The 12,592-nt window shown below is 42.2% G+C and overlaps 1 protein-coding gene across 2 annotated transcripts; it reads right to left on the bottom strand.

Annotated features, from left to right (window-relative positions):
• Positions 1–533: 533 nt before the first annotated feature.
• Positions 534–9,019, bottom strand: LOC113431941 (uncharacterized). Of its 2 annotated transcripts, none has more exons than XM_087953648.1 (7): positions 8,940–9,019; positions 7,209–7,749; positions 6,808–6,922; positions 6,613–6,680; positions 4,496–4,625; positions 2,052–3,489; positions 534–1,030 (listed from the first exon to the last, which is right to left on the bottom strand). In XM_087953648.1, exons 2-6 carry the CDS (start codon positions 7,623–7,625, stop codon positions 2,081–2,083), a joined length of 2,139 nt encoding a protein of 712 aa, XP_087809774.1. In that variant the 5' UTR covers positions 7,626–7,749; positions 8,940–9,019; the 3' UTR covers positions 534–1,030; positions 2,052–2,080. The 2 variants fall into 2 exon arrangements, with proteins under 2 accessions (XP_087809774.1, XP_087809775.1); XM_087953649.1 differs by having other exon boundaries at positions 8,949–9,019.
• Between the last annotated feature and the right edge of the window lie 3,573 nt (positions 9,020–12,592).

The following is a 12,592-nucleotide window of genomic DNA, read 5'->3' as shown; positions in this document are numbered from 1 at the left end:
CATATTTTTCCAATACGTGCTTGCAATGATAATCTCTTTTTGCAATTATTGTGGACAATTTAATCAATTTAATTCAAGGTTCCAAGATTAACTGCAACCTAACATGGGCATAGCAACAGCGTCTTCCAGACCCTCTACTATGGCAGTGGCTTGTGACCTTCCCTGCTGTCTTTGCTGTTCATTTTCTGAGGAAGCCAGAAGAGAAGATAGCAAATGGCAAACACGATGGGGAGGGGCGGGGGGGGGAATCCATTGTAAGTACAAACCAGATGCCAATAGCTGAGATCACAGTCATGTCACTGCAAGGGCACTGCAAGGCCCTAACTGTGGGCACTGGTCATAAATCCCTTTGCTCAGTCTGTTGCAAGTCCAAGAGGTCACTGAATGAATGGTCATTGAGCAAGGACTGCCTGTCAACAGCTTCAAACCAGCACGAATCTCTGAAACCTGAAATATGCTCTCCCACCCAAATCCTACCAAATTTTTGGATAACTGTAAATGCAACTGAAGATAAAGAAAATATGTCAGAAAAGTAACCACAAATTGATGTTTAGTTTTACTTAAATGAAATGTTTTTTCTTAGCCTCAACACATCATACAAAGCAAAATATGGCCCTAATGTCTGAAAGTCTTCGGCATTGTGCATTTTGGAGGTTTCTTGTCATTTTGGCTCCCTTTGTTGAGACAGGAATTCTTGATCCTTTCAGCTGTTCCCACACACTGTACATTCATCTGCAAATGACAATTCTCTCATGAGGACTTTGACTGAATCTTCATACTGGTTCACTCAGGTCTCAGTTCTACACCGTGGATATAAGTCTGATTATTTGTATTATATTCACATTCCATGTTCCATTTCTGTTTGTTTGGTCAGGAGAAACTGAAGTAGTTTTCTGAAGTAGTTGTTCTTAATGTCATGTTATGTTATGTAGATCCCCACTGATTTCCAAAAGTCTTCCTTCTTGGTTGATCATTTGTAACTTTAGCACACTGGAATCACTTTCATTCTTATTCTTCTTTCTATCCCTAACTTTGTACAAAAGAGACAGGGAGAGTGGGAGAGAGGGGGGGGGAATTTAAAGCACAAAATCACTTACTACTTTTAATATATTACTATTATACAGTAGGGCAATTCAATAGAATATTCTACCTCACACTGTGAGCGTTGATGGAATTTGAATTCCCTTTAATTATAATATCGATTCAGACTCCAGAATCTCCCTGCTGCATCATTTCAAACTGTGACTCAGGGGGAAAGTTTCACACTTTTGCTTTCATTGGGTATAATTCCAGATCTGGTTTAGAGTCGGAATTACACCAAGTCCTTGCCAATTTAATGTGTTCCTAATAAATGGATTTGAAATGGAAAATGGATGCCTTGGACTTTATTTTTTGGACATGCTTGTAAGGGCAGAGAAGTTTAGCATACTCTGATAAATGGTGAATATATTAAGGAATGAGGAAGATGGCGGAAGGAGCATTTGTAAGATTAGGCTATAGAAGGAAAATGTAAAGTCTTTAAGCTGACTGTGAATATGTTGAATTTCTACCTGTATGTCTGCTACAATGGAAGAAACTTTAATAAAGTTTTGCCTTCAAAAGATGCATCATGGAAATGCAGCTCCTTTTTTGCTTGGGGAAGCAGCATTTGTGAAATGTATTCACATCCGTCCCAGAACTATGATCTTGCAGGAAGAGCAAACAATTAGGGAGCAAGAAATTCACTTCTTAAAAAAAAACTTCATAAAGCCACATAGCTCAGAATCCCAAGTAGTCAATTGCTTGGAATTGGCTCCCAGGTGGAATAAATATAAACTTTAAAAAACAAGATTTTTCTCTTTTTGATGTGCAACAGCATTGGCTACCTTCAAAAATCTACAATTCATAATTAAAATGGCACACAACCATTCTTTTTCTTTTCATTGGTAAATTCATCTCTCTGGAGCTGCCAGTTGTCAGACTCAAGGAAATCTTTCCTTTCCTCCTATACATGAATAAAAAAAAAAGGATAGATTTAGCCCACTAAATGTAGAATGTACATGGATCCTCACCCAAATGGACCCTGGTATGAGAGGTTAGGTTATTGCTCCTCCTGAAGCCCTTTCCACAATCCATGCATTTGTATGGCTTCTCCCCTGTAATGGATCCTTTTGTGGGAGGTAAGATGACTGTGTTGGCTGAATCCCTTTCCACACTCCATGCACTTGTATGGTTTCTCCCTGGTGTGGATCCTTTTATGCCTCACAAGGGATGCATTATCACGAAAGCCCTTTCCACACGCCTTACATTTATAGGGTTTCTCCCCTGTGTGGATCCTTTTATGAATAATGAGGGTTCTGGGTTGTCTGAAGCTTTTTCCACACTCCATGCATTTAAATGGCTTCTCCCCTGTGTGGATCCTTTGATGGGATGTAAGTTTACTCTGTTGGCTGAAGCCCTTTCCACACTCCATGCATTTATATGGTTTCTCCCTGGTGTGGATCGTTTTATGTCTCACAAGAGATGTATTATCACGAAACTCCTTTCCACACTCTGTGCATTTATAGGGTTTCTCCCCCGTGTGGATCCTTTTATGGGAAGTGAAGGAACTACTTTGACTGAAGCACTTTCCACATTCCAAACATTTGTATGGCTTCTCCCCTGTATGGATCCAGTTATGGGAAGTTAATTGGCTGTTTTGAATAAAGGTCTTTCCACACACCATGCATTTATATGGCTTGTCTCCAGTGTGGATTTTTTCATGGCGAGTAAGTTGACTGCTCCGAGTAAAAGTCATTCCGCATTCGATGCACTTATATGGCTTCTCCCCTTTATGAATCCTTTTATGGCAATTAAGGTAACTGCTATAAGTAAAGGTCTTTCCACACTCTGTGCATTTATAGGGCTTTTCCCCTGCATGGATCCTTTTATGAGAATTAAGATGACCACTTTGGGTGAAGTGTTTTCCACACTCCATGCATTTAAATGGCTTCTCCCCTGTGTGGATCCTTTTATGAATAACGAGGCCACTGGATTGGCTGAAGCTCTTTCCACACTCCATGCATTTGTATGGCTTCTCCCCTGTGTGGTTCCTTTCCTGAGCAGTAAAAGTCTTCCTTTCGCAGAAGCTCTTTCCATTCTCTATGCTTTTCTCCAGTTTCTCCCCGATGGGAAGACTTTTATGCAAGGACCAATTGTAATTTTTTCCATTGTCTTTGCATTTATTATCATGTCCTTTGGATTTGGATGGATTATGTTCATTGATCTGTAATGTGTCTTTGGATAGTTTTACACCTTTCCCAATATATTTTTTCTGTATTTCCCCCGCTTCCTCAAGAAACTCTTGCATGTGAGCCTCAATGGAAGATGGGCTTTCCTTATTCCAATTATTTGAGGGGTTTCTCTCCTGCCTTTGGAATTCCATTTGAATTGCAGGTTTCTCCATTACGTCTCCATGTATGAACCCTCGGAATGATTCCCTTGGCTCTTTATGGTCCTGCTCATTATCACCTTCAAGGGGAAAGAGAAATAAATATGATAGCAAGGTTAAGGGACCAGCTGGAAGTCATCATGATTGCCTTCTGAAACTTTGCAAATTCTAAGATTACTTACAATTGATTGCTTACAATGGTATAAATGATAATTCCCACATTAATGAAGCATAAAAGATTTCAGGACACCAAACATTCTTTTTGTTTATAATTATCCATACATTCAAATCTCAAGAAGAGTCAGCTCTGAAGAAAACCTAACATGTAGTGGAAGGGTGCCAATTCCAACAGAGACCTGCAAGAAATTCCTTTTGAAACTCATTTTTTTTTCTGTTACAAAATATATTCCATTTGCATTTTGTTTTCCCCTTGACCAAAATTGCATAATTGAAGAGGGAAAAAAGCCTAGTGGTTTTTTTTTTTATTAACCTTAAGTTGCATGTTTGTAATGGAAAATCATTTCATCCCTAATTCCAAGGTGCAGGAGAGAAATCAAACAGAAGCAGTTTGCATATTGCCCCCAACAATCTGGGTCCTCATTTTACTAACCTCAGAAAGAGGGAAGGCTGAGTCAACCTTGAGCCTGGTGAGACTTGAACTGCCAAAGTGCAGGCAGCCAGCAGTCCAGCAGAAGTAGTCTGCAGTACTGCATTCTAACTACTGCACCATCATGGTGGCACAGGTCTGATATGGAATTATCTGAGCCAAAAAAGCTGAAATCTGTGATGGAGTTTAGCATTACAGCAAGCCAAGCAAGCATTACAGCAAGCAAGTCAGTTACTTTGTCACTGACATATTTAAATAGAAATAGAAAATACATCAGATGCTAAATGACACATGATGCATCTAAAGAGAACGTCACAGATTTATTTCCTTCTTAGGAGCAGGAGAATGGCGTATTTCTACCTGCTTCATCTCCAGAAATAAAATTTATCTGAGATTTTTAAAATAAGAAACAGCCAGTGGTATCCAACTACAAAATATCTTCCTGAAGTCTCTGACTGGAGAATAGGAAAGACCCTTACCAAGAGAGGCCACGTTCCTGTAATTTTCCAGCATGACTTCCCAATGCAGAGCTTTTTGGTCAGGATCCAGCTCACACCATTCCTCCATGGAGAAATACACAGCCACCTCCTCGAAGGAGACAAGGCCCTCCTGATAGGGAAAGAGAGTACACAAAAGGTACAGGAGGAATTATAAAAAAAACCGGTCTCATTGTTTATAAATTCCCAAAGCAAAGCTATGCACCAAAGTAAATGGCTCTGTTAAATAGCATTCCAGGGTTTATATGAAAAATTGGACAGAGAAAAGGTTTGGATTGAAGGAATGTTTTGGATACGTTTTGTCAATTTGATTGATTCTGCAGGACTTTCAGTACAAATCAGTGAAAGTAACACCAGTTTCCTTCTAGATCGATTGATATCATCACTGAGCTCACCCTTTTCCTAAGAGGTCTGTAGGGGGCGTGCATAAACACATCAAAGTGCCTACCGTCCCTGCCCTATTGTTTCTTTTATTTTTCTTATTATTTTCTTATTATTTTTCTTATGTGTACTCATTTCTTATATTCATAACTGTGTTTATCCTTATACCTATTATCTTGTAAGCGATTGACAAATAAAATAAATAAATAAAATAAATCATCCATCCATCCACCCATCCACCTTCCAACAATCATCGAAGATGTCTGGAATCAATTGGTATCTGGGGTTCTAAAACTCCATTTATCAGTGATTCCTGTGTTTGCAGAAGGAAACGTTTCTGTGTTTGCGGGGGGGAGGATTCCTTGCAGCATTTTAGTAAATGTCTCATGGTGTCCCAAGGAAGAGCAACCCTGTCTCTCCTCAACACCTTCATGAAAGTGCTGGGAAAGATCATCCAGGAATTTGTTTCTGGTCCTCCTCAAATTGTAAGGAAGCTGCTTGTAATCTTGAGACATCGACTAAATGGAAGATAACAAAGCAAAAGGAACTTCCCGAGGGGATTTTTTAGCTTTTGCAAAGCTGGACTGTTTAGCCTCCAAATTCAGGCATCAATCAAGTCATTAGAGTTGCCAATGTGAATATTTAGACAGTTTTCTGTACCATTGACCAAACCAAGGCAAAGAGTTACCAAAAAATGGGCATTCTAAAGGATTATTTGAAAAGTGAGTAATTAGCATAAGTTGTGGCCAGGAGGGCCTTTGTGCAACTGCGGGTTGTGCACCAGTTACGCCCTTTCCTGGACAAACGGTCACTACTCACAGTGATTCATGCCCTAGTCACTTCCCATCTTGATTATTGCAATGTGCTCTACATGGGGCTGCCCTTGAAGAACATCTGGAAGCTCCAGTTGGTGCAAAATGCAGCGGCCCACATGGTTTTGTGCAGAACCCGGTGTGCATAAGTTTCATCTCTCCTGCGGGAGCTGCATTGGTTGCCGATTTGCTTACAGGTGCAATTCAAGATGCTGTTTGTCACCTTTAAAGCCCTTCATGGCTTGGGACCAGGTTATCTGAGGGAATCTCTCTTGCCGGTCATATCTACCCAACCCATGAGAGCAGGGAGGCAGGAAATGCTGTGGGTCCTATCCCTGAGGGAGATACACCTGATGGGACCCAGAAGAAGGGCTTCTCTGTGGTGGCTCCCTCTCTCTGGAACATCATTTCCCCCAGAGATTAGAATGGCCCCCTCTCTAATAGTCTTCCGGAAGGCACTAAAGACCTGGTTCTGCCAGCGGGCCTGGGGAACCCAGAACGGGATGGAGCCCATCAAATGGCTCGTGAGATCTGCTGTTGTTGGGGCGTGGGGTTGATTTTTTATTTATTTTTTTTCCAGATTTTGCTCTATTGTACTTTATTATTTGATTCTTTTTGTTATTTTCTTTAAATTTTATTTTAAATATGGTTTCACATTCTGTAAACCACCTCAAGTCTCCATGGGCAAATAGGCGGCAATATAAATTCAATAAATAAATAAATAAATGAGTACAATTATAATAATTAGAAATTTAAAGTACTAATCTTAAAAAAATATTTTATAAAAAGAATCAACTTCAACTTTTGATCCAAGAAAGAAAAATGGAAGGAGACTGTCTATGTACATCAGCTTGACTTTCTGAAGGAAAGGAAGCATACAAATTTAATAAATTAATTTCCTCTTACTTGAACTGGAGTTTTAACCATTGTGTCAGTTCCACCATCAGGAAGGGCCAACTTTCCTCTATTCTTCCCTGTGAGGGAGATAAAATTTAAACTGCATAATTCATAATGTAGGAGGTGGTGTTCTATAGAAGAGAAGTCATATAGAAGATGAGACTGCTTGAGATCTCTCTGCAGAATGGGAGAGCCTTGTATTACCTCTAGTTGTGTCTTGATTTAGATCATCTTGAGAGATCCTCCTGAAAAACATTTCTGGAGATGAACTTGATGAATGCCTCCTTCCTTCAGGATTTCTGATTTCCACCATGAAGGACTTGAAAAAGTAGGCAGGAAACAAGAATGAATGGACAATACACATCAAAAAGTGGATACTTCTTCTGTGAACACCCCTCCAAAGTCCCAGAAGTCTATCAGTGAGGTTGGAAAGTAGGAAAGGAACGACTATCGCAAATAAACAGAACAATGTCTGACAAGAATTAGAAATATTTCCATGTATACTGAATGCCAAAGAATTTTGGTAGGCAAGGGTTAAGAATTCAAACACAGATTTAAACAATTAGATTTAATAAATTCTGAGCTCCCACATGAAGGTCTCTCACCTGCAACTCAACCTGCTCCTTCTTCTCCTCCGCCTGGCTCAGGAGGAAGCCTTCCACCAGGGCCACCGCCTGGGAGCTGGTCTCTGCTCCACACTCCCGCACCCAGCTCTCCATCTGCAGGGGCAGAAGCGCCAGGAACTGCTCCAAAACAACCAGGTCCAGCATCTGTGCTTTTGTGTACTTTTCTGATCTCAACCATCGACTACAAAAGGAATGGAGTCGGCTGCAAAGTCCTCGGGGACCTTCATTCTCCTGGTGTTGGAAGCTCCTGAACTTCCAGAGCTGAACTTCTGAAAGGATGGTTTTCTCCTTCAGGATCTTCTGCCCAGCTCTTGCCCAGATCTCCCCACAGCTCCCACACTGGACATCAGAAGGGCCTTTTCCAATTTCCTTACTTGCTAAAGATTGGCTTTTCATTCTTTCTCTGTCCTGCAACTCCAAATAAGTTTTAGGAAATGTTTTGGATCTCCAAACATCTCCAATCCAGTGTTCTGTCCAATTTTTTGCCTCCAAGAGAAGTAGTACAAATGGTTTCCAATTTCTGTATGTGAGATTAAATGGAAAGTGGTGGATTTAACAGCTGACGAACACTCATTTCTAATGGAAAGATACATTTTTCTAAGATAATACAGGGTGGAAAAGCATTGAGCAGCACTCGTGCAGGAATGTGTGTTTGCACAAAATTTGGGATTTATTTCCATCAATAAGAATAGTACTTAAATACTGCTTTATTATAGTGCTTTCTAAGTGGTTTTACAGAGTCAGCATATTGTCCCAACCATCTGGGCTCTCATTTTATTGACCTTGGAAGGATGAAAGGCTGAGTCAACCTTGGTGGGATTTGAACTCCCAAATTACAGGCAGCAAGTAGTCAGCAGAAGTGGCCTGCAGTAACTGCACTCTAATCAGAAGTGGCCTGCAGTACTGCTCAAGGATTTGGAGCACTGAATAAATGCATTTTGGATCAATTTTTCAATTTCTTTCTTTCACACAAAGTAGGACTTGCTTTATAAAAACATAGATCTGCATTTACCTATAAAGAAGGTTTTACCCAACATGCCAAACTCTAACACGTAAACAAACTGTGAAAGTTCACTTTAAAAAAAGAAAAAAAGAAATGCCCCAAAATGACCTGCTTTGGATGTTCCCTTTCTTCAGGGTTTCCTTTTTAACAGTCAAATCACAATTACACACAGGCAGATTCCCAAAACGTACCCCAAACACAAAGAAGCTAAGCAACTGTTCACATGAGACACAGGGGTTGGTGAGGTCCTGGTTCACTCACCCTCCAAAGACAAAATGAAGTGCTGAGGGTCCAACCCTATTTTAGTGTCCTCCAGCACAGAAGGATAATCTCCTGCAGTTCCTCCCTTGCAACCATGTTCTTCTTTCCTCCTCCAGATTTGCCCTCCAAGCTCTCCCCATCTCCCACCTCGGAGCTCTCTCCAGGCTATGGGGGGATGAAGGATTCTCCCAGGACCCTTCCTCCTCTTTGGGGATTTGTTCCCGGGGCAACGCGGCTCGCCCTGAGCACCATTTCCCTCTGCCTGCCACTTGCGTGGAGAGGGGCGGCAGGGGAACATGAGATCCGGGCTCTCCCACCCCCAGGACTCCGGAGATTGAACCTGCATGGGGACTTGGCTTCTCTCCCTTCCTTTTCTAGCACGAGCACCCTCTGCACCCCCACCCTTTGCACGCGGAGACACACGCACACTCCCTCCCGCCACTTACCCTGCCCACCTCTAGTTCTCCTCCCTTCAAGACTTTCCGGCACCCATTTAAACCTCCTGCGGAACTCAAAGGGTTAAATAGAGACGGGGAGCGATGCGTCAGATCCAGTGAGGTCACTTCCCTCCCATTCTCCTATGGTAAATCACCTCTGGCGTTCGCCCTCCAGTGGCCGGATGGTGAATCGCTTCTATTTTCTGACCTGCAGATTCTTGTGTGCACGGAAGGTGCTTATGCAAATGGTGGAAACTGCATTTTCCATCAGGGCCCAGAAAGAAGGAGGTTGTTTTTCCCTCTGATCAATAACCCTTCTTTATCCAATTTTTTCTGACAGTGTTACACCCATGTGCACCCTTTCACGTTTAAGAAGAGTTCAGTAGAAAGTTACATCCTTTTATACAGGGAGCGAAGGGACAGAGAAGAAATAGGATTCAGCCTTCTTCTTATTTAAGAGTTTCAAAATATAGAATACAGAGTAACAGAGTTGGAAGGACCTTGCAGGTTTTGGACCAAGAAACCCTGTACCATCTCAGAGAAATGCCTGTCTAATGTCTTCTTGAAAAGCTGCAGTGATAGAGCACCCAAAACCTCTGGAGACCAGCTGTTTCACTAGTTAATTGTTCTGTCGGGAAATTTCTCCTTGGTTCTAGTCTGGATATCTCTGATAAGTTTTCATCTATTACTTATCTTACCATTGGTGCTTTGGAAAACAGGTTAACATCTTCTCTGTGACAGCCCCTAATGTATTGGAAGGCTCCTCCTGTTACGTCATTCCTAGTTCTTCTTTTCGTTTCCTTAGAACCCAGTTCCTGCAAATGTTCCTCATGTTTTACTCTCCTGTCCCCTAATCATCTTAGTCGCCCTTCTTTGCACTCTTTCTATAGTTACTGCTGTTGAGCCAGATACCACCTCTTCCGTATTAGTACATTAATTATTTTCTTGCCTAAGTTTAAAACCTGAACTGCATTTTATTGGGTAAGGCCCAGTGTTTAAATCTGTCCAGATCCTTCTGGACCATGAGCCTATCTTCTAAAGTGTTAGCAATTCCATCTAGCTGTGTATTGTCCCCAAATTTGATAAGTTTCCTTCTATTCCCATCTAAATTGTTAATGAAGATTTTGATTTTGAAGAGTACTGCGCCTCAGACAGAGTTAAGCCCCTTCTTGTTTCCCTCCCTATAGATGTAGATGTACATCTACATTATAGATTTACATATGTACTGTACACATAGATATAATGTAGATGCCTCCCTCCATGTAGATGTAATCTTTTGAGATTGAGATTCATTAATAATAATAGTTTTTACTTCTTCACTGCCTGTGCATGCAGAAAAACTTTTTTAAATTACAAGGATTAAAAGGATAATTGAGGTGGAGGAAAAGGATTTCTTTTTGAGGAAACTTGTACATAAACAATGACTGATCAATTGCCCTTAACAAATGTCTTTATTTTATCTCAAGGCATTGTAAAATAAGAACCAGTGAAATTAAATAAACACAATATTGCAAAAACACCCTACTTAAGAAAGCCAGTGGTGCCTCTAGCACATTGAAGTTTCTAGATGGAATCAGAATAGAGCTGAAAGGGACCTTGGAGGTCTTCTAGTCCATCCCCCTGCTCAAGCATGAGATCCTATACCATGTCAGACAAGTGACTGTCCAGTCTCTTCTTAAAAACCTCCAGTGTTGAAGCACCTACAACTTCTGAAGGCAAGCTGTTCAACTGGTTAATTGTCCTCAGTTTTACAAAGTTTCTCCTTAATTCCAGGTTGCTTCTCTCCACTGTTTCTTGTTCTGTCCTCTGGTGCTTTTGAAAATAAATTGACCCCCACCTCTTAGTGCCAGTCACTCAAATACTGGAACACGGGTATCATGTCATCCTCCGTCTGCCCCCTCCCCAATAGTCTAGATTTTTATTCCACTGACTGTATAGGAATCTGTTAAAATAGTGGGTGAAGTGAAGATGCAGGACAGCAGTAGCAAGAACTTAGTTCTTTATTAAAGCTCTGGTAACAAAACTCTGTGGCGGTGCATCTCGACAGCTCCTTTTAACACGGAGATGTCCGATACTTTTAGCCACTGACAGCTGTTTATTTTCCCACCTGGAAAATGAACCAATGAGTGAAGTCTACATCAGCCTTCGCTCTCATGGCATATTCAACACCCCTCCCCTCCTAGAACGGGGTTACCCAATCAGGTTTGTGTTATTGTACGTAGTCACGCAAGTAGCCAGGCCTTCACGGGGCACGACTTGACCTGCACAGTTCATTTGGTTCGGCAGCATCGACCTGTGTAGACTGGTCTGCTGCTGCTCCAGGGTCAGCTTGTGGAAATGCCTCGAAGGGCATGGCTGGCTCTGTCGGTCCAGGATCCTCAGAACTGCTTTGCTGGACACCCAGTTCTTCAGCTAAGTAGTTGCATGTACACTCTGGGTTTGAGGATAGTGTTGGTATTTGACTAAACTGATTTTCAGTGGTTTTAGTTGTCAGGGCCGGTGCGGTTCCCGTTTGTTTTTTTGCTATTATTGTCTAGTCATCCCTGGAGTTGGTCTATGTGCCTTCTCCAGATCTTACCGTCCTCTAACTCTACTCGGTAAAATCAGGGACTTGTAATCTGGACTATTTTGGCCAGTACCCAAGTAGCACCTCCTGTGTAATTATCGGCATAGATTAGATTGCCCACATTAAATGACTGGCATTTGCTGGTCGAGTCCATGGGTGCTTCCGTAGTATAGTTTGGATCAGTGGTGGGATTCAAAAAATTCTACTACCGGTTCTGTGGGCATGGCTTGGTGGGTGTGGCCATGTGACTGGGTGGGTGTGGCTTTTTTTTTTTTGTTGTTTTTTCCCCCCACCCATTTTTGGGAGCTTTCTAGCCTCAGAGGAGCCATTTTTGCTCCCCTAAGTCTCCTCTGAGGCTCAGGAAGGAAAAAACAGAGCATAGGAGGGGCGCGCAGCACCCCTCCAAGCTCCGTTTTGGGAGCTTCCTAGCCTCAAAGAGCCTCTGGGGGGGCGTTTTTGCTCCCCTAAGGCTCCTCTGGGGCTGAGCTCCTCCCTCCATTTTTTGCCTTCCTGAGCCTCAGCAAGGGGAATCCTGGCACAGCTGATCTATGCACAGCTGATTGTCGGAAGGAGAAAAAAAAGAAATACCGTAGGCGAATGCCAGGCAGGTGGGTAAGTGAGCGTTGGGCAGGAGGGCGGCTGGATTGGGGGCGTGACCAGCCAGAACTTACTACCAGTTCGGCAACCCATGCCAAATTCTTTTTACCAGCTACCGGTTGAATACCACCACTGGTTTGGGTTCAGCCTGTCCAGTTGGGATCTTATTTTCCGGCCCATTAAAAGTTCCCCTGGGCTTCTATGTGTGGTGGCACTAAGGGTGATATGTTGAACTAGTAATAGTTTATCTATTTTTTCCTGACAATCTCTGGGGCTCATTCTGGCCAATGTTTCCTTGGTTGATCACACCATCCTATCAGCTTGATCATTACTCGAGGGGTGTGCCAGTGCTGAGAGGGCATGGTGGATTCCTTGTCCCACTAAGAAACTAATTGATTTGCTGTCAATTGGGGCCCATTGTCTGATACCACAACATTGGGTAGGCCATGTGTGGAAATGAGTTTCAATACTTAATGATTGCTTCTGCCGTGGTAGTGGT

This window comes from Notechis scutatus, chromosome 2 (assembly GCF_049901735.1).
Source record: "Notechis scutatus isolate UNSWTSFEM ecotype Mainland chromosome 2, rNotScu1.2, whole genome shotgun sequence".
In the NCBI taxonomy this organism is placed as follows: Eukaryota; Metazoa; Chordata; class Lepidosauria; order Squamata; family Elapidae; genus Notechis; species Notechis scutatus.
This window is presented reverse-complemented; position numbering and strand designations above follow the sequence as displayed.